We start from the raw sequence: 25,300 nt of genomic DNA, 5'->3' as shown, positions 1-25,300 counted from the left end.
AGGCAGGAATTTTGCCGACAAAGCAGTTTTATCACTTGCGTTCATTACAGCAGTCAGAGTATAGTAGCAGTTAAGTGTTTTACAACGAAAGAACGAACGAAAGGCCATCCTCTGTTACCGTTGCTGAGAACTCGTTCTCTATTTCGCCACCTCACAAATAGCAACCTAACATCCTACAACATCTCCCAAAGCCAGCTAATTCACCGGTGATGTCCGCTCTTGCAGCTAGAAGAGCTACAGCCGCTGCGGCCAGCCCAAAACCAGAGCAACCTGAGTCCTCCATTGAAGAGGTATCAGTTTCCGGTGCCTTGACTCTACCATCCCCAAAGAGACGCAAAACCAGACAGACGTCTCCAAAACCTCGTTCAAAAGCTAGATACTCGGATGATGTGCCCACTTCTCGGCAATTTTTTCAGGCAACTGAATCATTAGCTGAGCAAAGAACAGGACGATTTTCGCCAAGTGCACCTGATAGCGACGGTGGCACATCGAGCTCCTCGGTCGGGGATAGTGACGAAGATATGGCTCAGGAAGATGAATTCGAAGATAGACGTGAGGTTGATGGAGAGAGGGATCAGCGTAAAGTGTCTGTGGCTGCCAATATGTCTTCTTCTGGTCCTTTTAAAAGGTGAGCACCATGCACCGAACAGAGACAGTCGCTCATTGTATTCTAACAAGCCTGGATCTAATGCCCGTGGATATCACCTCTCAGTTCAACCCGAAAGATAATGTGAATTTCTGCAGGATTACCGAGGGGCAGCTTGCTTCTGCTGAGATGAACGATGGGCACCCTGGCCCAGGAGTTATCGTCAGCCTTGCTCGAAATGAAGTAAGTCCTACAATTGGAAAGTGATTCGTTACTGAGTCAACTTGCTCAGAGCCTTACGATCGCCGGCCTTTTCCTCCTAACTCCACTGCAAAATACCCTATCTATCTACTCGACTGCTCTCTCGCCATCAATGTCTTCCTTTCCCGTTTATGCTCCCACCTCGCATCCTCTTCCTGTCATTTCTCCTGCATCTACCCAAGCACCTGGTAAGGGTACCTTGTCCATCTTAAATAACATCAAGCTTCCGCTTTCCTTTCAAAAAGAGTCCGATAAGACATTGCTGCTCATAAGGGAGAATAGATGCGGAATAGATGGCTTGCGGAACGGAGCAGTCCCAGGTTTTTCGAATATTTGGCTAGAAGATAATGGACCATGGGGATTAAGAGGAGTGCACCCTGTAAGCTTCAATGATGTGTGTAGGAGTTCCTGGACTCATGACCTGCCCTTAGGTCGTCGGCTCGTTTCCTGTCCCTGTGTATCCATACTGCACTCCTCCATCCTGGTCGCATGCCATATCCTCCCTTTCATCCTCTGATGTTAACCTTCAAACCCCTTTCGTTGGTCTCGTCAAAGGCCCTAAGCGAAGCGGCAAGTCAACTTTTGCCAGAGCATTGCTCAACAACTTGCTCAGGCGTTTTCGGAAAGTTGCTTGGCTGGAATGTGATTTAGGCCAAGGGGAATTCGGGTCTGGAGCTGTTGTTGGGCTTTGGATCTTGGACAAACCCGCACTGGGTAAGTTCTGGCTGTCACCTGGGTCTGGCAAATGACGCTGACCTATTCATAGGGCCTCCTTTCACACATCCTTTGCTTCCTTCAAGATCTCATTATCTTGGTACTTATACGCCTCTCACTTGTCCTGATGAGTACCTCGTCGCGATACGTCATCTCATCGAGCATTACAAATATGAGTTACAATACACCTCAGAATACTCAGCTCTTCATACAACCGTTCATGACAAGATCAGTACACACGTGCCTCTCGTAATCAACACTCAAGGTTGGATGAAAGGACTTGGCGAGGAACTTCTCAATGTCATTGAGAGTATGGCCCAACCTACGCGAGTGTTTTCTTTTGAATCACAGTCAGAAGAAGTTTATAGTGGTCAGGGCTGGACCAGCACTCCGCCTTGGCAGGCCACTCAATTACCTTATGACCCAGCCTATCCGACCACTGAGCCAGTAGAGACAGAAGTTACGCAAACCTATAGCCTGGAGACTGCCCCTGTTTCAGCTCTTCAAGCCAGATATACCCCGGCTGATCTTCGCGTTCTGTCTGCGATCACTTATTTTCACGCGTCCTTACACCCGACGCAGTCTGTACCTGTTACATGGGACATATCTTCGCCTCTTGTGTGCACAATACCATGGGAGGTAGAGCTTGGCATTGGCAAAGCTCTTGAAAAGGTTTACTTGATCGGCGAGGGGAGCGAGGGCGTTCTCGAGGAGGATCTGCCAATTGCGCTAAACGGTGCAATCGTCGCTTTAGCTGAGATGCTGGGAAGTTATGAGGATGAACCAACAGTTTATGAGCAGGGCAGATCACCGCCTCCCACGGACTTGGTTAATATTTTGGGTCTTGCTGTGATTCGATCGCTTTCTTCAGGAAACTCCGTGAACCCTGGTTTGAAATTGCAACTTCTGACTCCTCTTCCCCCATCTTATCTCTCTCGAGCTCGCATTCTCATCAAGAGTGGTGCGCTTGAATTGCCGCTTCCAGGTATGATTGATTGGCGCAGGGGCGGTATCAATGAGGAAGGAATGTTGGGAAAGGGTTGGGAAGAAATACCTTTCCTAGATGTAGGTGGCCTGGATGTTATAGGAGGGGAGAGGAGAAGATTCAGGAAGAACATTATGAGGAAGGGAATGTAGAAAAAGGTTGAGATCTGTCCATTCATAAGTATTTTTTCTTATATTCATACGTACACAGATGTCATTTTCATCCTTTGAAAAGATAACCAGAAAAGCTTCAACTACCGTCCGCAAAGTCTTATCTTGTAATAATCCCCAAGAGCAGTCTTCTATATATAACTATTACGGTGAACCCAGTGATGACGTAGCACATACATATGTGTACATTTCACAGTAGTACATAGAAGGAGACCGACTTAAGACACATACATACGTACAGCGATGATCGAGCTGAGGTTCGGACGGAAGTTCGTCGTTGCATGTGTTAAAAATAGTGACATAGATTTTTTCGGTGATCATCTTAACCTTATTTATAAAAAGGTAATTAATTTCATGGGTTTAAAAATTGTATGCTCTTAATTAATTTGCCAGCAGTAACTTCTCTCTCGGTTCTCGACGGACCTCCACCTAAGGAATTCAATCTTCAATCTTTGATTATGCTACATCTCCAAGGAAATCGAGCCTCGCATTGTGTGTATTTTGAGCTATAAAAGAAAGAATCATATTGGTTCATGGCCCAGTGATTTCAGCGGAGACTTTAGTCTACTGTAAGGTAGAAAGGCGTGCGTTGTGGGAATGATGGCTGGATTGCTCAGGTAGGCTCCCACTTGATTAAGCCCAAGCTAAAATGCTAATTGGTACAGATGTCCCAACTTTCGGGGAACTGTATTGCGCAATGTCTCCCCCACCATTCCTCGGAAGTCTGGCTCTATATACCGACTGTCGACGAGGCAGAACCAAACTTGCGCACCTTCTGACCACAGGCTTTTATCGACAAAAAAACCTCCCGAAGGGAGTAGATTTGAAAACGAGGCCACCCACTTGATTTATGCCCGGCCTCTTGCCTCCTCTTCAACGCCACCAATTCCAATTTCGCAAGTGATCCAAATCCTCCAACAGACTTCATGCGACTTAATAACTCTGGTTCAGCTCGTATCAGACTTAGAAAAGGGCGACCTAGCTTATGTGCAAGAGGCACTGAGGTATTTGCTACCCTGTTTGGGAAGGCGAAGGATGGCTGTCCTACTTCCTCGCGTATTGGATATCTGGATGGAAAAAGTTGATGTCGAATTGGAGGAAGGCCGAGTGGAGCAGGCACAACTGCAGACCTGGTACCATCAAATCGTCAAGATGCTTTCCCATTTTATCATCACTCCTGGAGAAACCACACATCAATCTCATCAAGATCCTCTCCCTGGATATATCAAGAAGCAAGTCGTTCGCCTCATTTCTCACCTCATCGACATTCTTCCTTTCTTTCCGTCCTCTTCAACACAACGCCCTTGCATTAATTTCTCCTTACTCGAACGCTTGTTCACTAGGCGGTATTTGTCTACCGAACTAAGAGTTGTTTTGGCGAAGCATTGCGTTGAGAATGGTATTGAGCTGAGCGCGAGGATGTGGCATGAGTGTGTTATGGTTTCTCTCTCTGAGAACGATACCAAAATGGTTAGAAAGCTGGAGAAGAGAAAGCAGGCCGCTTTGGACAAAGAAGCTGAGGCCCAGGAAACTTTCCGTGGAAAACGCAGAAGTCAAACTAAGTCCAAGAGGAGGAGAAGACTCCGCAAAATCGCGGACCTCATTTCTCGACTGCAAATCACCAACACTGACTCTTCCCACGAGAAGCTTTTCCACGTTCTTGAACCATACCTCGATCCACCATCGTTGGAATCCCTTCCATCTTTGCCCGCCAATCCTTCATCTCCGTCAGATGGCAAGGGACTTTCACATATACCCAGCTCGCATCTCGTACAACACGCATGGTCAATCCTTTTAACAAGACTATCCAAGGACAAAACGGTCTCGGCAGACATGCTGCTTGAGTTATCGGATAGCATGCCAATGAAGTATACAACCGGACGCACCCTCACCCCCATAATGCATGGGCTGTTGAGGAGAGGAGAGGGTCCCAGAGCTTGGTCGATTTGGCGAGAACTCGTATCGAAAGAGAGCAAGTTAGAAAAACGAAGTGAAAAAGGATTGTTCGTCGACCGGGTGTCCCTGTCAGTGGGAGCTCAGATATGTCATGGCGTCGCAGGCTTGGACAACGCAATTGAAATGGTGGATCTCTGGGCTCATCGTCCATGGCAGCCACCGCCTGTTCAAGGACAGATGGAGAATTCGATCTTTCTCGATACCCAATGCGTTAACATCCTTCTCACCCTTTGCCAAATCGATGGCGCCACCAGTACGGCATTTCGTTTGTGGAAAGCAGCTCTTCCTCGATGGGGAGTTTACGTCGACCATATCTCACTCAAGATACTTATTGATATTGCTCGATATCACAACGTCCACGACAAAAGCGTACAACCAGACGCTGATGTTTTCAAAGAAAGATTACGCCAGATGGTAGATGGCTTCAGCTTCTGGAGAGAAGGGCGTGGGGAGGAAGGTGCTGCAGTGGCTTATGATGCGTACGAGGATGCGGGATTTGCGAAAGGTTCAACATCGGTGCTTCTTGCTCCATCCGGCAATTTCAATGCCCACGAAAAAGAAGACTGGAGGTTCGAGAAGCCATGGCAAATGGCACGGGTGATATTTCGACAAGTTGTGCTTGGAAATTGGCCGCATCTGCGAGAAACTCAATCTCCGCTAGATGAGGTCGATCAGTCTGCGTTTGATAAATTCACCTCATTATTTGATGGTGATTTGCACATTCCCCGCCATGCTTCCGGGGATAAACCTCGTAAACTGAACCAGGACAGCCTCCCAGACCCAAACGCGCGATATACCCACATCATTCCGACTGCTTCGACTTTCCATTCTTACATATCTCTCCTGGGGTATTACAATCATCCGCATGAAATTCCTGTTGCTTTGGCGTGGATGAAAGCGCTTTCTATCGTACCCACTTGGTTTACGATGCGATTGGCATTGATGCATATATGTGAAGCCGAGGGACCCAGGCGGTGGGTTCGAAAGTGGGGCAAAGAAGGGAAGGGAAGATTGGTCAGAGATGAGGAAATCATGAGACGATGGCTAGAGGAATGGCTGCTACAGGAGGATAGCGGCGGAAATGGGGGGCTGGGAGATAATCGGGCAGATATAGTGCCCAGTGAAGAAGAAGTAGCTGCTTTCAGGAGAATGTTTGCAGAAAGGAATCAGAGAGTCACAGCATAGAAAATTGATGCTATACATATACGTCTGACAACTGACAGTACTTCAGTCGCGGTCTTATAAGGCCAAAGCGATATATCTGAAGCAAATTTAAGCGATGTACACCCTTGCAAAGATTGTTACTTACCCCGCGATCATGGCAACCCCTCCAAGGGGTGTCACGGGCCCCAGCTGTTTAAATCTATCTCTTCCAAGGACTAACGCGAATATGCTTCCTGAGAATGCAACTGCTCCACCCACAATCATCCCAGCTGCAAACTTGTATCTCCTAGTAGCACTGCCGACAGCGAAGCCCGGGTGGAAAGATATGGCTAAAAGTGCGAGACCATTGTAGATGAGGTAAGAAGAAGCTGTAGAAAATGAGGAGATCTGTCTCTCAGTAACGGGCGGGGAGAGGTTGCGTAGACCGTGAGAGCCGAAGGCGCCAGACGAGATGCCGATGGCAGCTGGGTGGACGGCGTTAGCATACAGTAATGGCCTAGTACAACTGAGGTGCATGTAAGACCGTGGGAGAAATGGACATACTTAGGAGAGCACCTGAACGAAAAATGACGGGGGCGGTCATGTGTGTTTATGAAGCAGTTCTTGTATGAGATAGAGAAGTATCGATAGAAGTTACGTAGTGCTTGTAGAAAGGTCGAGTCCACTTACGTAACACCAAGTTCTCGGGCTCAGTCTTTCTTCCCATCTGCTCTTCGTGCCGTCCGCCACTCATCCATCTGCTACTCTACACCCAACCCTTCTTCTTCCGTCATGGCCCTTCCCTCATCCCTCCATGTACATCCCCATTTCAATGCAGAAGAAGCTGCCCACGTAGTCACTGGATTTGTCTCGAGTGAGCCTGGTTAATACACCATCCCATGCTTTGCTTTCTTGCTTACATACCTCTCTTGTATCATACAGGTCTAGAAAACCTCCCCGGTGAAGTCACCTTCTTGCTTGAAGAGATCCGTGAGAAAGATGTTCGTATAAGCCGTGAGTTGTTTATCTCTCAACGTCATTTCTCCGCTGAACAAAGTTTAGAATATGTACAACGTATAAACTCCCGACACATGTCATTGACAAAGACTGCCAAGACCCTCGCATCTCTTCCTCCTTCAAATGCGACTTTTCCCTTGCCTATACCTCCTGGGGCATTATTGCCGAGTAGTCATCTGTCCCAAAAAGAAGCGCAATCGCTTGCTAAAATACAAAATGAATGGGCTCAGGTTCTCACTCTGCAAGATGAGAAAGTGAAGCTTGCTGAACGACTTGAGCGAATAGTCTTACGTGCAAAAGAACGGGCAAAGCATCAATGGGTCAAGGTCGGTGGTATGGAAATTGAAGAGGTAGAAAAGTGGAGTGGAACGGGAGAACTGGGCAATGGTGAGGTTGTCCTTCCACCCGGTGGATTGGGCAGTGGAATAGATGGCCGACCGGCCAAGAAACGTAAACCGAATATTCCGTCACTATCTGTGAACCACACGAAACAGGCAATACATCCCAGCATCTCGATGCCCCCTCCCCCGCCCCCCTCAAGACCATCATTATCCGCGAGATCATCACATTCCAACGTCCCTTCCACTTCTCACACTCACACGTCTTCCCTTGGGCAGCATGGTTCTCGTTCCAGACGAGTGTCAGTTGCTTCCGACGAGGATGCGGACGGGGAGCCTGATGAAGGAGATACGGATATGGTTGATGCGGCCGATGCGGAAGGAGAGACGGATGAAACTCTCTATTGTATCTGTCGACAGAAGAGCTATGGCGAAATGATTGGGTGTGACTGCGACAAGTGCCCGTATGAATGGGTAGGTTGTATTTTCAAGACCGTTCGCCTGATGGAATTATTATGTTTGCTAATGTTGAAATAGTTTCACGTCAAATGTGTCAACATCAGTGGACCATTGCCAGACACATGGTACTGTCCCGACTGTGTCGCCAGGTATGGTTTCTCAAATGACAAGGGCAACAAAAAAGCACGCAAAAAGTAATAGCGAGATGGTTGCTTTTGTTAGGATGTACGTAATAATAGGTGTTGTAGTATGTATATTTTGTTCACAACTACTGAATACTTTCTTGTCATGTGCATTGTTAAACGTCTGTTTATCTTGATCAAGCGCGCTTCGTTGCTGCTAGCCTGTGATCTGTTGGTTGTTTCGTTTCTCTCCCTGAGAAACCTACTACGCCTATGGCGAAGTCAATAACGTTGTGGTAAATCTTTGCCTGCCACTTCTTTCAATATTTAATAACAGATTCCTGACATTGGATAGCCATATCAAGATACATCGAGTGCATAAGTGAGCCACAAAAGTTCAGACTGCCAGGAGGCAAGAAGGGGTCTTGCATTCATTGTTGCTCGCGTTTATATACTTTCGCTCTACAATTGAGCCTAGAATTAGCAATTGGTTTTTAGGCCTCAGTTCATAAGACAACAGATCTCAGTATCCAGTCGCCTCCCGCAGGTCCTGTCGCGCCCAAGGCTTCAACTATCCTAACATGATGGTAATTTTGTCACTTTTCTCCTTTCTCGTTCGTTACAGTTTGATTGTTGTTACTAGCCTGTTTGTATTACGTTATCAGTCAATGATAGTGGGCATCCCCGCCATTCAGCAACGAGGCCAACTTATAATTAAATAAACTTAAGTAATCTGCCATCAGTTGCCTGCCTGCAAGCAGCCGCGCTTTAATTATCGATATTTACTTTTCCATTTTGTGCCACACTCGACGTGTTGCCAGTGTCAAAAAGTGCCGCACAAAACTCCGACCAGACGTCTTTTGCGGTTAAGGAATTTGTGGTCAAGGGGCACATCGAAAAACCTAAGTCAACTGTCCTCTTTTCTCTTTTACCAGCCTCAACACCGCAAAACACATCGCCAAAATGGGTGCGTCTTGTTCTGCACTACAGCTTGAATCCAGAGGGAATATCTTGGAGGACCACGGGCCGATGTGGCGAGATGGTGTAGACGAATGGTGGTGGATAGGTGTGGTGTTGGAGGTTGGAAAGGAGACAGGAGTTGGGAATGGTAGACATAGCGAGAATGGTGCTGACGAGTGCATGGTTCTGTAGAGAACGACAAGGGTGTCCTCGTTGACCTTTACATCCCCCGACACTGCTCGGCTACCAGTACGTATAATTTGCGTCAAATGTCCAAGCCGTCAACAATCTAATAACTATTGTCTACTTGTAGACCGTCTTATCACTGCCCAGGACCACGCCTCTATCCAACTCCAAATTGCCGATGTCGACGCTGACGGCAAGGCCATCAGGGGCTCTGCCACCACTATCGCTATCTGCGGTCGTATCAGGGCTCAGGGCGACTCTGACGACTCTATCAACAGGATCGCTACCAAGGAGGGCTGTGAGTTTCTCTTAAACTATGCGTATAAGGCCTTACACTGATGATCATCAATGTAGTGTTGAAGAACGTCTGGTCTTACACCCGATAAGCGTGTGTTGTAGCGAGTCAGGGCTGGAGGGATGCATCGTTTCGACTAGCAGCAGGGCACCAGTTTGACTTTGTCGAGAACTGATGTAGGATACGGGCTATATGTGCACGAAAAGGAAAGTCTCATCTTGGCACACTCATAGTTGGCATCCGGTTTTCGTTCAATCGCCCATCCCATCCGCGTTATCGACGGTTTGATCCGCTTGCCTCTCGCTAGAGAGAACGATGAAGGAGGACTTAGCATTCACTTCTACTCTATATGGGTCATCGACAAACAAAGCGTTTGTAGCCTGATAATAAGAAAAGGGAAATGGCCCAAGTGTTTCAATCGTCCTCTCTGTCGTCAGCACTCAAGTCGACCGTGGCTTGATCTACAATAATAGGTCTGCTATAGATCGGCATGTCCCCTTCATCACCTTCAGAGAGACATTCAATGAGACCTCTACAAGTGCATCAGACATTCAATGAGAACTCTGCAAGTGCATCAACGAAGAAGACGTCACTTACTCGCACTCGCAAAGCAACTCTGTACAGTATAAGTCCAAGTTCAAGTCACTGGGGTCCCTGTGGTCGTGCGTCCGACAGTATAATCAGCGCTTCAGCCGCCAACGGAATATACAACTATCTTACGTCCCAAAAGGTTGTTCAATCATTGCAGCTATACCCTCGACGCCCATGAATGTCATGCTGATGCAAAACATGATGAATACCATCTTCCAGCCCATTGCATCCACAAGGGTAAATGGAAGGATGAAAAGGTAAAGAGAAACAACTTGTTTGAGATGGACGCAAAAGACGTATGGTAGTGGAGTCTGGACGCTGTCATTGGTCAAATTATCAGTATGATCATGGAAGACAGTAACTAATAGTATAATTGCTTACATTCGCTCCATAGAGCCAAGCTGATCTATCATGGACGACACAGCCGCTTGTAGGGAGTTCAGACCCTGCTCGCAAAAATGGTCGGCAGGCGGAAATGTGAGAAGGACCCAATTGACAGTATAAAACTACTCACAGCAGGGCCACCAGTCTCCAAGCAGCCCATTCTTCTAAATTTGAATATGGAGCGACTAATTTCGTGTGCTCTGACGATCCAGACCATCAGCTACTATCAGCTGAGTGGCACAGCGTAACCATACATAATAAGGGGAAGCCCCAATTGAACCATTTTTCCGAGGCCTATCTCCGCTCCTCCTGGTTCCCCAAGTGATATTAATGGACCGGATTTTACACGCGTTTTGATCATTGGCGTACGTTCATCCACTTTACCATTTTCCTCTCGATTGCCTGAAAACAAGCCAGACCTCTTTCCATTGGCATCATGGTCAGCCACGATTATTCTTATAGCCGTGGGCCGTCTTTTCAGACCTGTTCCTACGCAAGGCCCTTCTTTTAATGCTGCAGAGACTCGGCCATGCGAAGAACTGTTATTCGCAGTTCTCCACCGATTAGAAGATCCGGACTGGCCAGGTGCCACGATGGGCGATGAAGAGACCAGACCTAGAGAAGTTTCTTCGTCAATTTCGTGGTCGTCATACGCATTAGGCGAGCTGGAAAGGTGCTGTGTGGAAACGAAGCTTGGAGGGGTGAAACTAGATCGCCAATTTTTGGAATTCATCATGGTCGTGGGAAGGAGGCCTAAAGTACAGAGGATGCGTTAGCAAACTGATTTCCTCGCTGCTTGGCGAACAGCACCTTTGAGGTCATTATGTTGCACGCCATCTTCTCCTCTCAGATGATGCTTTGTGGCTATTACAAAAGCTACCACAAGTCTTATCACCTTCTTTTTCTCCTCCGTCAGATTATTTCTGCTTATTTGAATTTCTGCAGCCCCATTGGATGGTGAAGGAAGCGAGACAGCAACCCAAATATTGCGTGAAAGATTGCGTGCAGTAGATATCAGGCAAGTAAAATCCTTGCGACCCTCGGCATAACGCTCATAAGCTGATGAGTTCCTTTGTTTTTATTTTTTATCAGTTTGTTCTCAGCCTCATCTGGCTATGGATATGCAAAGCATTAACTGACCTAAACACAAGCAATAATCCCACCACGACACTCAGAAGAGGTACCACATTGTTCGTTAGCCCTACTTCTTTATCCCACCACAGGCTTGCAGCGGCGACACCAGCCGAGAACAACGTCACAGTCAAGACCGGACCTAGTACAATGGGCAAAATAGAAGACTTGTATACAACAATATCTGGAAGCCATGATAGTTTTGAAAGCTAAACAAATAGATTCGGTCAACAAACTGGAAGTTAATTCTGGGAATCCTGTACTCATTGATTGACGCACCCTCGGTTTACTGTCTTCAGCATTTTGGAGAGTCAAAAGCGAGGTTAACGTGTTCAGCGGTAGAGCTATTGTACTTCCCTAAAGGGCATGCAATGTTCACATCAGCTACGTCTTCTTCTGTTTCACAACATCATCCTGTTTGACACGCAGGAGACGACCTCTTCTGTTCTCTGTGGAAATGGGTGCGTAGGCCAGATAAGCCTGTACTGGACCTACCAAAGTCGAAATAGCGGAAGTAGGTGCGTGTTTCTTCTTGGTGGATGATGTGCCCTTGGGGGAGCTGTTAGGCGACGGCATGGTGGCAATGAGGGGCCGTTTATGAGAGTAGAATACGCCTTTAGGGATTACTATTTAATAGGCCGGCAACAGGACAATCGCTACTTGACGAATAGCGGACGAATACTTTATATAAACTACGACGAAACACGACGCATGGACCACCTCAGCTGATCGACGCAGGGGCCCGTTTAGTATCCTCTCCTGTACATGTATTGCTTGGGGCCCGGGCCAGGCAGAAAACGTATCTGTTCTCCTCTTTTCTTGTTAAAAATCATAGTACAAATAGTGACAAATATCATGTCAATCACGTACAACGGAGGAGGCGATCAGATGCTTTATTGTTCGACAAGCAACGGTCTCGTCATTCTCATCATGTTATTAAGCGATACCAGTTTATGAAGAACAAAAGACAAGGGTTGACATCTATTAACTATTAATGCACAACAGTCACTGGAACAACTGATGCTTGAAAGGTTGCTAAAAGCAAATCTTCCTTCTCGTTCTCCACCGCCCATCCGTACTTGCGCAGAAGACCTCAGATTGACATTCGCCTGAGTCTGTTCCCACGTTGCACGGCTTTGCTTCCTTTGGCTTCATCGACCAAACCAGTTGGCAACTTCCCCTCCTCCTTCCACTTCTTCAAAGTCTCTCGACCGGCCTTCAATCCGATCTCCATGACTTCGGAGAATCGCTTGAAGCCGCCTAGAGTGTCGAATTGTTGAACAGGCATGGCAATGTAATGGCAGCCGGGGGTTGCTTTAACACCCTCCAACGTCTTAACACTCGAGACGCTGTCCACAATGATAAACAAATGATCCCAATCGGATAGAGGGCACTTACTAGGTAAGTCGTGATGAGATTTCTGTCATCGATAGGACCCTCCTTTCGTAAAATGGATTAAACCTGATGACATTACATTAGCTGGCTCATAAGTAGTACTTTTGAACTCGAACCTATTGAAAAAGATCCACCATCCGGAGACTGAGTCACCATAGTCTCTCGGAGAGGTGTCATCTACCGAACCAACGTCCACAACAATGATATCGCGGATACCATTTTCGCGCAAAGGCTGAATGGGAGTGTTGTCCATGTAACCACCATCAACAAGTACTGCAAGATTGCTCATCAGTCTCATATCCCCAGGAGTCTGTCGACAGAAACAACATACAATTTCCATTGTCCGAGAGAGGCGGCAATAGACCGGCAAGAGTCATAGAAGCACGAACATATCTCCACGCATAACCGGTTCTGTGCACCTCCATGCGCGAATGTGTGATATTTGTCGAATTGGCGAAGAAAGGTATCCAAAAATCTGAAGTTCGCTCAGCCCCGGCATGATCAATTTTCCAATCGACTCTTCCTTCTGGTATTCACTATGGGGTAAGTGTTGTGACACGAACTCTACCTTGCTTTACTATTCTCTATCATATGTTCCATACTAATGGTGTACTATCAGGAGTTCTTGTTATTACATCAGTTAATCCAGTTATTTCAGTGCTATTTCTAATCTCTGTATTTGTTAACGCTGCTGGATATCTTGTACTTCTAGGTGTTGGATTTGTAGGTATTTCATATCTAATTGTTTATGAACTACTAACCTTCTATATGAGTGTTATAGAATGCTTTGTCTGCGAGAAGTTGGCTTGATGACAATGTACCCATTTTATGGAAAACTTACATATACCTCTATCTGGGGTGATGGCACATCAGCACATGTGGCCAAAAATGGGAAAGAACTCTTAGCAAAAACTTACTGAACTCATGACCAGTCGTATATGAAACAAATGGGTAAGTGACATCGCTTAGGATCCTCCACATCGATCCCATCCTCCCCGAGAATTGCTTAGTTCTTCCCGCTGTTTCCAATAGATCAGTTTCTCTTGCGTACAAGCCTCCTACAAAGCTTCCAATTGAACAGCCTCCAATTGCGTCGATCGGGATACCAAATTCTTCAAGCGCCTGTAACATCCCAATATGAGATATTCCTCGTGCGCCTCCTCCCCCAAGAACGAGGCCAATCTGTTGGCCACATAGACGACGAGCTATACGAGCGAAGTCGTTCATATGAGGAGGACGGCGAGGGCGAGTAAATGGCCGCAGACCCCGGTACTTTTTTATACGGGTTTCAACTTGCTCGCGAAGATGTTTGAAGGCCGCAATGGCCGCTGCATCGTGCACCGGAGGTATAGGGCGGGCTGGCGTCACGACCCCAGGCAATTCGACGTGATAATGAGTTTGTATCCATGGTCGATTCTGTGCCCATTTCCTCAGAACCATGAAAGAAAATAACGGAACGTGGGGGCTTGACTCACGCTAAGCCATTGACGTGTCGATCCAGGAGCGACAGTCCGTTCGTCATGGAGTAAAATTAGTTCTTTTCTTGCCGTTGTTTTCGTAGCAAGCAACAATTTTTCTAACTGCTATAAGTTTCACCCCCGTAACATCTATCTAGGGACTTACCGTATTCGCCCAGAGAGGGGTCGTCACCCATGGAAACGACTAGTACCAAATCAGCCTGGCGGATGCAAGTCAGAGTCCATTGGCTGGCCGGAGGAGAGTCAGCAACATAGAGAACTGTCCTGTAATGTTGCTACGTGACCAATAGGCATCAATATCCTTATCAAATCGGAGTTTTGCTCACTTCTTGATCGGCAAGCCATCCTGCTACCTTAAGTTTACTGATGCGATCATAAGCAAGAATCCAATATCTGAAAAAGAAACTAGAGGTGTGCTCACCCAATACGGGCAAACGCATGCCTACCAAGATGCCGCATTACGATGCCTTGGTCTAAGTACGACGTAGACGCCCCAATCTCCTCCAAAGCATTTTTGAGTTTACCGGCGAACTGCGTAACTGGAACATTTCTCGTAGAGCCAAGTACGCACACCGTTTCTTGTAATTGTCAGTCCTTTGGTAAATAACTCTATCGCTCAATAGAACTCACTGAGGTTCATGTCTGTAGTCGGTAAGCCAGGGACTCGACCGTTCATCTCATCTCCCAAAGCCCTTCTCACTCTACCGGCGATCAATCTCATAAACTGAACCGTCGTCTCCGGGTGTTTAATGCTAATTGCGTCAAATAATGCGGCCGGAATACGTACAAGCTCAGAATCTCGAATGGCATGAACAGTTTCTGAGCGATCGACAGCCGTTATCACGTCGAGTTCGCCGATAGAGTCATTTTGTCCATATTCACGAAGTACGTGCATATTGTCGTTCTTCTCAGTGAACGCTCGAAGACGGCCATCTGTAAAACATGTAAGTAGACGGATATGAGGAGAACAAAGAACGATAGCGACTGACTAATGACGATGTAGAAGTCCGTCGATTTATCGCCTTTCTCATACTGCAGGACAAATAACAATTGGAAAGAGTTTTAATGCCATGCGGAATGATAGACTCACTAGAACTTGTCCGGCATTTAATTGTTGCCAATCCAAAGCCGCGTCAATATGGAGGACTACAAGTGTGGCTCAGAATATCTTCATTTGCAAAGCATGTTGCTGCGCTTACCAAGAGGCGACAGTAGAGATAGCAATCTCTTCGCCAATGTCAATAGAACAATTGGTCGTCGCTCAATAATTCTCTCCAGAGTGTGGTGGGGAAGAAACCCGACAAAGCAATCTGTTTTGGCCCTGTTATTCCCTTCTGAGTCAGCTCACGGCCATATTCTAGTGCTGAGCAAGCTGAATAACGGACGTGATATCGACATATGAATCTGTACAGCAAAGGGAAGAAAGATAACCGGCGATACCCCCAGGCTGCGGATAACGTTGTCAGTGGCGGTTGACATCACATCTGGAACGCTCTGACGACAAACCTTGACAGTAAATAAGGCTTCATCTTTCTTCGACCCGTCATCTAATTCCTTGCCTTTGGAAGTATCCAGGCCTAGAGCCGTTTTGAAAGGCCTTTCATTCGAACTTCCAAAACTTGACTGGCGGTGTTTGCTCCCTGGGGTGGAATTAGGGTTCTCCTGATTGGAGCTTGTGCTGCGGAAAGGAAGAGATGTCTGCACATTTCGTCAACGATGACAATCATTGGGCATGGAAAAGTTGCCGCCGACTTACCTCCAGGAAACCATCTATCACATAGTACATACCTGGTGACCTCTCTCCTTCTTTTACTAGTACGCTACCTTTCTTGAAAAACAAAATTTCCACATGCCGTTCGAGATCTTTCATAATCTTCCTATCAACGCCGCTAGCTCCCCCTTGAGAGTCATGGAGGCTCATAGAAATACTACTAGCTTCGTCATCCGGACGGGAGTTGAAAGCGGCTTCGCGCAACATACCACCGATGACACCTTCATTCTGGCTAGATGCGTTTATGAGGTCAAGAACGTTGCCAAAATGCGGAGGGCGAGAACGCGTACTTCCTTGTAATGGAGTACCCGCATTAGGAGGAAACATAGGTGAGTTTGGAGTCGACAACGCGCTCACTGACGGAGCCATGGAAGAGCGAGCGATCATGTCTGAATTACTTTCGGCCTCTTGATACAGTCCGATTGATTTAGCTATACTGTTGAGGACTGCCTCTTTCAAATCGAACGACTCATTCAGAAGAGATTCGTCATCTCTCTGTGGATCTACAGGTTGGCCGTCGGTGTGGGGTGAGTCATTCAAGTTCCAGGAGCTGGAATATCGTCGTTGCCAAGTATCCATTTTTGACAGACCAGGGGTGATTGCGGTCGGGCGATAATATGCCTGGCCGGATTCGTCGGGCAAATTATGCACAGACATTGCGAGATCACCAGCAGCCACCTGTTGGCGCATGGCTGATGTGCGACGGATGAATGGACTTGCGTGGCGGAAGCTGGCATCAGGGTTGGTTGCCGCAGCCGTCGAGAGACCAAATGATGGAACTTTATCCCTTGTTTCATCCAGGGGGGAGGAGCCGCCATTAAGGGGTTCATTCTTAACAGTAGTCGTTGCTGTCTGTCCCAAGGAGGACTTATGGATGATAGGAGAGAGAGGTTTGGGGGTCATCGCAGGTAAGGAAGGAGCTTTGACAGTTGGACTTGCAGGCACGTAGTTGAAGTAATCTTTACTAGACACTCTGGCGTTAGGCGAGGACTTAAGTGAGTCATAGTGTACGCTTTCTTTTGCCAGGGCTTCCGGTTGGAAGCGGGCGCGCAAAGCTTGCATTCCTCCCCCAGTGTAAAATGAGCGTGGTAGAGGATGGGTCACCAGTAAGTTAAGAGATGATTCCGTTTGTAGAATTTCGCGAGTCAGACCGAGATATTTGTGTGCTAGTCAGAAATCAGGATGGGCTAGGATGTTTCAAGGGGATCCGTACCTGTCATGAATGTAACACGGCTGAACCTTTCCAAGACAACTTGCACGATTGTCCCGCTGGCTTTGGGAAATTTTCTAGTTAATTTTCGAAAAGCAGCGGCAGGAATCACGGCGAGTGTTGTATCCTCAGTCGCCCGAGCAATGGTCCCTTTCAGCGCTTTTGATCCGATCTCTATACCCGCTTTCCTCGGTACTGAAGATCGTAGGTGTTCAGACTGAGAGGACAATAAGTTCGTAGCAGAATTCAGACGAGGTGAAGAACGGAGCGACTGGGAGCGTCGGGGAGAAGGGGGCTCAGTACTTGAAATAGGCAGCGAAGCGCTGGCAAAAATGCCTTCTCTTTCGCGAACCGTTTCTCCAGCAGCATCTATAGAAGACGATCTTTCTCGGCGACGTTGGGGAACACTTGAGTCTCCATGGCTATCGATTGATTCAGGGAGAGGAGTTGGATCCATTGCACGGACCCCAATAGAGTCCGGCCCCAGTTGGCTTACATCTGAATTTGCCCTTCTGACCCTCAATTTTGCCGATGACTGTTCAGGAGCACCTTCAAAAATCTGCTCCTCTTCGCCTTCATCATCTGCAGAACTTTTCCATGAAAGTTTTATATCTTCAGTGAATAGGGAAAGGATAGAGAAAAGAGAAGAGAGAGTCCCGCCTGTGGATACTTCATTAAGGAGATGATAGCCGTTGAATGAGGGTCTTGTAGGGCTGTTGGTATCGGAAGAGGGTGTCGGGGTTCCTTGCGAAGAAGCATCCGGTGCGAACTGCAGAGAGAAAGTAAGTCTGCCGGTACTCAGGTGCACAATGTCCGCACGTACCACTTGTACTTTGCCTTCCACAACGCACCAGAATTCACCGCCACCGATTTCTAATGTATCCCCTGCCGCAAGTCTCCTAGTTTGCAGATGTCTACTTAACTCATGGAATACTGGTTTTTCCAAATAGCCAAATATTCTAATAGCGGAGAGGAAATCATCAAGGTAGTTATGAAATGATGATGTTTGCGACCTAGAATCTGGCAAACCCAGCCCGTCCCCATCCAAAGGTAATAGGCGGCTAGCGAGTGCAGGCGGAGACGGAGGTGGTAGAGCTGACTCTTTTAGCTGAGCATAACGCGTAAGGTAGCGATATCTTATGAGGAAGAAGAGTGCGAGAAGCGCGCCGGCAAATAAAGCAAGGAGATGTGGAAAACCGAGTGAGATAGTCAGGCTATATTGGAGCATACGGACGATGCAGCTATCTTTGATGTCAGTGAACGTCGGTAAGTGGCAGACCTCACGGCTCTTACCTCGGGATGCCAATAGTAAGTAAGCTGACCCCATACTTGACTCCTTGAAGAACGTATAAAATAGCATAGATGACAGCAACAGCTAAAGCAATGAGAGGGTTGCCGTTGGCGTCCGGAGGGGTTGGAATGGAGGACATGAACCGGCAGCTAGGTGGATCCTCTGGGCGGCTGGCAAGTTGTATGCTGTATAAACTGGGAAGGAGCGGAGAAGAAGACGAAGCAATGGTTCGATTGAATAAACAAAGAAAGAACAAATATGAAGTACATTTAAAGAGATTGAATGAAAGAGCCAACAAAAATCGAAAAGCGATGACGAGGGGACATAACGCGAAGCGAGAGCCTGGTCGTAATTAAACACGGTCGCGATGGTCAAATCAGCATTGCACTCATAAAAAGTACCAGTAGCTGACCGGTAGCTTCACAGACCTCTACATTCCCCATACGGAACGAGCCGTTGTTATGCCTTCAAACAGCCCGACAGTATGGAAATTCGAACTGGAAAAGACGCTTCAGGCATGTACGCATGACTACAGAGGTATGTTGTTGTTTTTAGATGATAATGTCCTGTTTCTTGCAGCAGTCGTGAAAGCTGCTGCTGCTGTTAGATGCTTTTTGTTTACTTGTGATCCGGGCTGAGTTACAACTAGATCTCGCTCTTGAACAGGCGCAAGCTCTTGCTGAACCTCCATCTGCATTAACGGCACTTCGCATGATCCATCATTCTCATCCTTATTTGATCAATGGTAAGTAGAGGTGAGTGCTATCGGTGCCCACCTGACTGACGTCAGTATCGATCAAGGTTTCTCTCCCCTTGAAAAAGAAACGGCAAACTTGTATGATTGGTCCCGAGCAGAAGTTTATAAAGAGATATCTGGGTCGAGGCGAGTGACGGTTGCCGTTACGGATGACGGGTGCGAGGCTTTTATACAATATACAACTCATGTCCTTGCCTTTAACTGATTAGGGATTAGTCTGGCTGATTCTGTTCGTGAACGTCACGATGGTCGAAAAACATTTGTCAAGGCTCTGGAGACCAAAATGACTATGTCTCAACTGACGGAAAAGCTAGGTAAGCATCCCAATCACAACCATGTTTGATATTATTCCGCCTGCTGATGCAATATGACATTCCACACCCCACAGGAAGGTCTGCAGACCAGGACTCTTTCATCTACTATCTCCAGTCGCAGGACGGTAACATCTATCGCGACCAACCAAGCTCGTCGGGGCCACCCGAGTTAGAAGCTTTTCAGAAATACTTCAAGAGGGACGTGTCATGGATGAAGGAGGCCATTGGTATGCTCTGATAACAGAGACTGTAGGTGTTGATGTTGAAACACATGTATGTAGGGAAGCAGGCAGAAGCTGTGAATCTCTGGATAGGAGACAGTAGAAGTACGACTTCTTTGCATCATGACCCGTGAGCCTGCCATTTTTATTGACCATATCTTTCCTTTTCTCATGGTCAATGAAGATACGAAAACATATACCATGTACTGGCTGGCTCCAAGACTTTCACCTTGCTTTCGCCCCTTGAAACCATTCACCTCGACCGTAAGTATTGCCTTCCTGATTCCTGATCTGACAGATGTTGATTCTTTTCTGCCTACAGAAAGGTTCTATCCTCCTTCGACCCTCAAGCGCTCTCCTTCAGGCCAGCTTTACCCGGAGTACGACTATCCAAACCCCTCTTGCGGGCCCAGAATCCCCTGGGTGGAAAACCTCTGCCTTCCGCGATCTGCTCGTTCCATAAGCGTAACTCTGCACGAGGGTGATACCTTGTTCTTACCGGCAGGGTGGTGGCACCGTGTTGAACAAGAAGGAGGGGAAGAGGGGATTGCTGTCGCTGTTAACTAGTGTGTCAAGATCTTTCTGCTTATGATGTTGGTGTGATCACGTCCAGCGTATTCTAATCAATTGTTGTAGTTGGTATCCCTCAGAGATTCATCCGGAGCGATATGCTTATGAAAGATTCTTTCGAAGAATTGCCATCATGTCAGGTATGGAAGGATTAATACCTCCGATGGGCGATGAAGAGTCTATAAATTCCGAAGAGAACGACGATCCTGATAGATAATCGGCCAGCAATGAGTGACTGCGGCCCTGGTGATGGAGTCGATTGGTGTCTACCATGTAGAGCTGGGAGTGAAGTAGCGCAAAAGCCAAAATCATTGGTGCAATAATTAAGCAGCAGGGAACAACTATACGATGAATCTTATTGTCACAAGACGTTCACTGATACAACATCTCAAAACTAGTTACACAGTCCAATGAATTATGAACACCGGGTCTAGGATGTGAAAACCCCCATTCCTATTCTTCCAGGAGATATGCTCATCCCTTCCAAGCTACTTGACAAACCCGCATCCTGTTTAGAGTCCCAGAGACTCCTTCGGCGGTCACCATAGCTCCCCACTTTTAGTTTGGGCAGAGGCAGCCCCTTTGGTGCAAGGTGATCTTCAAAAGAGGATTCACCGTCCGATTTGTCTCCTGCCTGAGAATCGGACTCCGATTCAGAACTGCCGTCCGAGTCAGAATCCAAGCCCCCATCAATCGCTACTTCATCCCACGTTCTGTATAGCGTTTCAATAAATCTTTTCGACTTAGGAAGATCATACGGATCAAATGGGAAATAGCTATCCAGACCGGCATCGACATTCAGCTGCCTGGCTTGCCTGGGAAGCGTCTGCGAACCGAAAGTCGGATCCTGACGATTGGAACCAGCACCAGACGAGGAACGGCTTGCGGGAACGGCGGTTTTGGACAGAGCGTGCGAAGAAGACGATCGTGGATGGGAGGATTGTTGATTAGCTTCGATGATGGAGAAGCAATACGCGAAATTAGTGTGATGGGCAACTTTAGCAAAAGTTGAGACTACCGTCGGATTGCAGCCCTTGATAATTCGTGGTTCATTAACAATTAATTTGGATCACACATGAGGTTTACTTACAAGTAAAGGATTCAGGTCACTAGTGATGGCGTTCTGCAGCACATCCAGGTCTGCCATCCATTTGCCCTCCGCCTTTCCTTCATCATCAACAGATTCGCCATCCATTTCCATATCGCCCAAGACGCCGTCACCTTCCTTATCTGCACCTGCCAGAAATGCCCGCCACCGGAAACAGAAAATTAACATGGCCGCTTGACAAACCGCGTAGAATAGCGGAAGCTCGTCTGTTGAATGGCGCTTGTTCACCCGGGACTGATGGAGTTTCCCATCCATATAGGCAAGGAGGTAAGTGAGAACCGTCCGGGCTTGGTCATCGGTGACGAAGCGCGCACGACAGACCACGGAACCTATATAGACTGTGGCCGCAATACGTTGGTTCATGGAAACGGGTTGAGAGTTGATAGATGGCACAGTCGAAGTTGTGGCGTAAAGAGCTTGCGATACAAGCAATCCCAAAAACAGCTCTGTATGCGCTGGGGAGAAGGATGATGTGAGGAAAAGAAGGAAAGGTATGTGCTGGGTTGAAGCTGTCGGAAGAATCTGTCGCGAGAAGAGGTTAAGCAGGGTTTGAAAGTATGATAATGACTGAGCCGGAGATGGAGGTTGCTTCCGACTGAGGGACGTGGAGGCGATAGACGGAGTTTCCACAGTTGGTGTAGAAGCTCCAGATCTGACATCTGTTTCCATTCTCTCCGAAGCCATCTCGAGGGCGGAAGGATGCTCTTTTCTCCCCGCCAAATATTCTTCAAGATGCTGGAAAAAATGAAACAGCATTCCGTCGAGTTTTTCGCGCATTGCTTTGGTGTTTGCATTCTTCTTGGCACGTTCTTCTGCTTCCTTCAATTCATTTACGGCTATGTCCTCCGCATCAGACTCAGCTCCATCTACGGAGGACAGATCGTCCGGATCTGGATCACCCTCAGAATCCTCGTCATCTACACCGATTTCGGGAGAATGGGAAACAGACCGGGACCGAGGAATTTCCTGCGATATAAGAAGGTCCAACGGATCGAGCGTTGTCATTATCGATTGCGGGGTGGCCATTTGGGGTTCATATTCATCGTCCGAACTTTCATCATCATCTTGATCCAAGCTATTGGTTATTTCAACCTGAGAAGGAGTTAAGCCAGAAAAATACAGTTTTATATGAAAAGAACGTACATCAATTCTCAGCATCCTATCGACGATCTCCCCCCACATTCTACCCCCTAATTCCGGACAATAGCCAACGAGCTCGCAGCAGTTTCGTATCCAGGTTGTTTGAGAGACTTCTGGCTCTCTTTTATTGGGGAAATGACGTATCATAAGAGGTTGCAAGACATTTGGAAGGGTGGGGACCAAGGAAATCAAATGGGAAAGCAAAAGATGATGTCGGGCATGGAAAACTCGTCGGGATACTGTGCTTGGAGCTCCAAAACAAGGTTCTTTTTACCGATTAGCGACTTCTAACGCGAAAGCTACACATTACTCACGCCATGTCAAACCCTTGACGCCCATCCCGACAATCTCCTTCATCCATCCGGGCTGTGCGGTGACGAGTACAGCTGCCCATCCGATGAACGCCCTGACAAACTTTTCGTCGCCGGTCGCCCAAGGTAAGCTGATTATGGCTGAAACCAAAGATCCATGAATATCAGGCGAAAGAAGAGAGACATGAGCTGAAACAGCACGCAGGAGGGGAAGCAGTGGCGGCAGATTGACAATTGGCATTGTCGGGGTTGGAAGAAAATGAGCCAAGAGATCATTATAATGGGTCATATTGCCCTCCTTGGACTCCTGCAGTGCCTTCGGAACGAAAACAGCTATGAGGCTTCGCTGGAATGCCTCACGATCTTTGGCACTTGAGCTAGAACCCCTGCTATCTTTGGCATCCCCAGTACTCTTTGTCCGTCTTGAGCGGATTTTGCCATCACCATCAGATTCCCGAGGCCTCTTCCTTCCTGCCATGGAAGACGCTCTGGAGGAACCTGATACAGGAGAATCGTTGGTGACCATGACGCCGGCGAACTTTTTTGACTTCTGTCTCGATTTTGGAACTGGATTGGATGGCTGGGGAAGCTTTACGACTTTTGTCATAAGCAGGGAGGCGGATGTGATGGATGAGAGGGGCATGCCTGTCGAGGCGTTTTAGTGTCTCTCGAAGTTGACAGTTCGGTGGTTTAGCCAGACCGAGATGTCTACCCAATACGAGAGACAACCACGGAAGATGGTTGGATTCAGTATTGGCGAAACCGATATGTAGGTACAAGTACAGGTATAGTTCCTCAAAAGTTGTGAATTGGTCGCCGCCGCTTAAATAAAATGGCTGTTGCTGTCGGCGACGGCGGCGGCGGTATGGTGAAAAAAATCATTACATTATTAATTTACCACGTCACTGATCTATTAGTGAAAAAGAAAAATCTTACTAATCTTTCCGTAATTAAGTTAATCTTCTAATAGTAAAAAAAGCATGACCCTACTAATGATAAATATTTTATTAAATATGGTCCGCTTGTATACCGTCGAACGCCGATCAACAAACGAATACGTCACTACGTAGTCCTACTACGTCTGCTCACTCGCTACTCCGTGCTAGTACTCTAGGTATCACACAGCTCCCCTATCTTCGCTCTACCTTTATTCAACAATCACATTCTTAATCTTGTGAGTATCACTTTAGCTTGGTATTGTAGGCAGGTAAAATGCTCACCCCGCCAAACCTTCATTATCCGCCAAAAAGTCAATTTACCATACTCGGTCTTGGTTTTACCGACTATGTATCGATCTATCCCCCTTTTCCGTTCGACCTTCCCTCATTATATTAGACACTCCATGGCCATTTCATATCGACCAAAGCCCGTCAAATTGCTTCACAAAACATTTTCTATGAGAAGATTTGCAGATGGTCCGCCAGAACCCCTGGCGCTGACCAAGGATGAGATTACGGATATGTTACTGAGAGTGCTCAACCAGTTCAAACAAATTGACAGTAGCAAGGTATGAATTTCCTAACATGGTTCGCTTCATAATCTAATGTTATCTTGCTAATCCCCCTCTCAGCTTATTGGCAATGCGTCTTTCACCACCGATCTGGGCTTTGATTCTCTTGATCACTCCGAACTTATTATGTCTGTTGAAGAGACTTTCGATATCGACGTTGCCGACAATGACATTTGCGAGCTTGACAGCATGGATAAAAGTGGGTCGCATATGCTCCAGAGCCCTGGGCACAAGTTGATGCTAGCTTTTAGCTGTTGATTACGTTGCAAAAGTAAGCTCAAACGTTTCGTCACAGACATGTCGCTGACTCCGCTAAACCTACTAATGTTTCGTATGGACCGACCAAAGACTTTGGAGGGTGGGTTTGCAGCAAATCGATTCTTGATCTGACGTTAGATATAGCGCAACGTCTTGTCGAAAAAATCAAACAATCGTAACGTTCATGGGTAATGTATTATCTGCATGGATCATCTACCCAGGTGGAGATTATGACAGTAATGCTAATAATCAGCGAGAAGAGGGAATTAGGGGAGTTTGGAGGAGAACGTCTGGTAAAGATGGTATACTTGACGCTAAATAGATACCGGGAGATCCGGAAAATAGAACTTGCGGATGAAAATAGTACTAAAACGGTAGGACTAATATATTTAAATAGATGTTTTCAGATTTTGAAGTATAACGAGGAAAAGAGGATAGCAAAAAAGAAACATAAATAATTGCTCATGATTCATGACAGACCTAAAGCTTTACTCTCTTCGCCAACATGGCGCGAGGTTCATGGTGACGCAGCAGAGGAGTCGAAAGAAGCCTCTAATTGCTCCAGAACAGGGGGTACATTGGTCTCCGAGAGGAGCGCCTCTGGTCGCTACGGGAGGAAAATCCATGCACTTGATAATCTCAAATAATGGGGAAAGGGAGAACACGGA

The 25,300-nt window shown here is 47.1% G+C and overlaps 10 protein-coding genes across 10 annotated transcripts; 6 read left to right on the top strand and 4 right to left on the bottom strand.

The window, feature by feature from the left end:
• The first annotated feature begins 57 nt into the window (after window positions 1–57).
• On the top strand, window positions 58–2,783 carry CND04240 (conserved hypothetical protein). Its single transcript, XM_024657057.1, has 5 exons — window positions 58–628; window positions 679–829; window positions 879–1,226; window positions 1,279–1,561; window positions 1,614–2,783. Exons 1-5 carry the CDS (start codon window positions 210–212, stop codon window positions 2,696–2,698), a joined length of 2,286 nt encoding a protein of 761 aa, XP_024512769.1. The 5' UTR covers window positions 58–209; the 3' UTR covers window positions 2,699–2,783.
• Window positions 2,784–3,178: 395 nt separating this feature from the next.
• Window positions 3,179–5,944, top strand: CND04230 (expressed protein). The gene is made up of 2 exons (XM_024657056.1): window positions 3,179–3,333; window positions 3,382–5,944. The coding sequence occupies exons 1-2, from the start codon at window positions 3,314–3,316 to the stop codon at window positions 5,855–5,857; spliced, it is 2,496 nt and encodes an 831-aa protein (XP_024512629.1). The 5' UTR covers window positions 3,179–3,313; the 3' UTR covers window positions 5,858–5,944.
• Window positions 5,562–6,456, bottom strand: CND04220 (conserved hypothetical protein). Its single transcript, XM_570587.2, has 3 exons — window positions 6,380–6,456; window positions 5,982–6,300; window positions 5,562–5,933 (listed from the first exon to the last, which is right to left on the bottom strand). Exons 1-3 carry the CDS (start codon window positions 6,417–6,419, stop codon window positions 5,912–5,914), a joined length of 381 nt encoding a protein of 126 aa, XP_570587.1. The 5' UTR covers window positions 6,420–6,456; the 3' UTR covers window positions 5,562–5,911.
• A 120-nt stretch (window positions 6,457–6,576) lies between these two features.
• Window positions 6,577–7,898, top strand: CND04210 (conserved hypothetical protein). Its single transcript, XM_024657055.1, has 4 exons — window positions 6,577–6,689; window positions 6,758–6,829; window positions 6,878–7,644; window positions 7,708–7,898. Exons 1-4 carry the CDS (start codon window positions 6,608–6,610, stop codon window positions 7,825–7,827), a joined length of 1,041 nt encoding a protein of 346 aa, XP_024512801.1. The 5' UTR covers window positions 6,577–6,607; the 3' UTR covers window positions 7,828–7,898.
• A 762-nt stretch (window positions 7,899–8,660) lies between these two features.
• On the top strand, window positions 8,661–9,335 carry CND04200 (ribosomal protein s21, putative). Its single transcript, XM_570133.1, has 4 exons — window positions 8,661–8,718; window positions 8,904–8,960; window positions 9,025–9,195; window positions 9,252–9,335. Exons 1-4 carry the CDS (start codon window positions 8,715–8,717, stop codon window positions 9,281–9,283), a joined length of 264 nt encoding a protein of 87 aa, XP_570133.1. The 5' UTR covers window positions 8,661–8,714; the 3' UTR covers window positions 9,284–9,335.
• Window positions 9,336–9,376: 41 nt separating this feature from the next.
• CND04190 (conserved hypothetical protein) lies at window positions 9,377–11,938 on the bottom strand. The gene is made up of 10 exons (XM_570586.2): window positions 11,794–11,938; window positions 11,578–11,655; window positions 11,308–11,507; window positions 10,978–11,237; window positions 10,422–10,920; window positions 10,298–10,367; window positions 10,165–10,229; window positions 9,913–10,101; window positions 9,790–9,846; window positions 9,377–9,724 (listed from the first exon to the last, which is right to left on the bottom strand). The coding sequence occupies exons 1-10, from the start codon at window positions 11,872–11,874 to the stop codon at window positions 9,607–9,609; spliced, it is 1,617 nt and encodes a 538-aa protein (XP_570586.1). The 5' UTR covers window positions 11,875–11,938; the 3' UTR covers window positions 9,377–9,606.
• Window positions 11,939–12,216: 278 nt separating this feature from the next.
• CND04180 (hydrolase, putative) lies at window positions 12,217–18,701 on the bottom strand. The gene is made up of 21 exons (XM_024657054.1): window positions 18,446–18,701; window positions 17,976–18,393; window positions 17,156–17,921; window positions 15,928–17,108; window positions 15,678–15,869; window positions 15,557–15,618; window positions 15,371–15,492; window positions 15,262–15,317; window positions 15,161–15,203; window positions 14,802–15,104; window positions 14,593–14,749; window positions 14,498–14,534; window positions 14,317–14,446; window positions 14,169–14,269; window positions 13,611–14,109; window positions 13,535–13,546; window positions 13,455–13,484; window positions 13,025–13,168; window positions 12,810–12,966; window positions 12,697–12,759; window positions 12,217–12,647 (listed from the first exon to the last, which is right to left on the bottom strand). Exons 1-21 carry the CDS (start codon window positions 18,580–18,582, stop codon window positions 12,392–12,394), a joined length of 4,866 nt encoding a protein of 1,621 aa, XP_024512631.1. The 5' UTR covers window positions 18,583–18,701; the 3' UTR covers window positions 12,217–12,391.
• A 163-nt stretch (window positions 18,702–18,864) lies between these two features.
• On the top strand, window positions 18,865–20,684 carry CND04170 (expressed protein). Its single transcript, XM_024657053.1, has 9 exons — window positions 18,865–18,980; window positions 19,093–19,188; window positions 19,245–19,356; window positions 19,417–19,514; window positions 19,589–19,741; window positions 19,796–19,865; window positions 19,920–19,999; window positions 20,058–20,301; window positions 20,372–20,684. Exons 1-9 carry the CDS (start codon window positions 18,905–18,907, stop codon window positions 20,520–20,522), a joined length of 1,080 nt encoding a protein of 359 aa, XP_024512770.1. The 5' UTR covers window positions 18,865–18,904; the 3' UTR covers window positions 20,523–20,684.
• Window positions 20,685–20,702: 18 nt separating this feature from the next.
• On the bottom strand, window positions 20,703–23,651 carry CND04160 (RNA polymerase I transcription factor, putative). Its single transcript, XM_570585.1, has 4 exons — window positions 22,868–23,651; window positions 22,557–22,819; window positions 21,396–22,505; window positions 20,703–21,338 (listed from the first exon to the last, which is right to left on the bottom strand). The coding sequence occupies exons 1-4, from the start codon at window positions 23,505–23,507 to the stop codon at window positions 20,736–20,738; spliced, it is 2,616 nt and encodes an 871-aa protein (XP_570585.1). The 5' UTR covers window positions 23,508–23,651; the 3' UTR covers window positions 20,703–20,735.
• Window positions 23,652–23,909: 258 nt separating this feature from the next.
• Window positions 23,910–25,005, top strand: CND04150 (acyl carrier, putative). The gene is made up of 6 exons (XM_024657052.1): window positions 23,910–24,038; window positions 24,115–24,371; window positions 24,435–24,573; window positions 24,626–24,645; window positions 24,723–24,732; window positions 24,777–25,005. The coding sequence occupies exons 2-6, from the start codon at window positions 24,150–24,152 to the stop codon at window positions 24,809–24,811; spliced, it is 426 nt and encodes a 141-aa protein (XP_024512771.1). The 5' UTR covers window positions 23,910–24,038; window positions 24,115–24,149; the 3' UTR covers window positions 24,812–25,005.
• Window positions 25,006–25,300: the final 295 nt, after the last annotated feature.

The sequence above is a fragment of the Cryptococcus neoformans genome (genome assembly GCF_000091045.1).
Source record: "Cryptococcus neoformans var. neoformans JEC21 chromosome 4 sequence".
Lineage (NCBI taxonomy): Eukaryota > Fungi > Basidiomycota > Tremellomycetes > Tremellales > Cryptococcaceae > Cryptococcus > Cryptococcus deneoformans.
The sequence above is the reverse complement of the archived record's forward strand: the minus strand, read 5'-3'. Positions and strand labels throughout refer to the sequence as shown.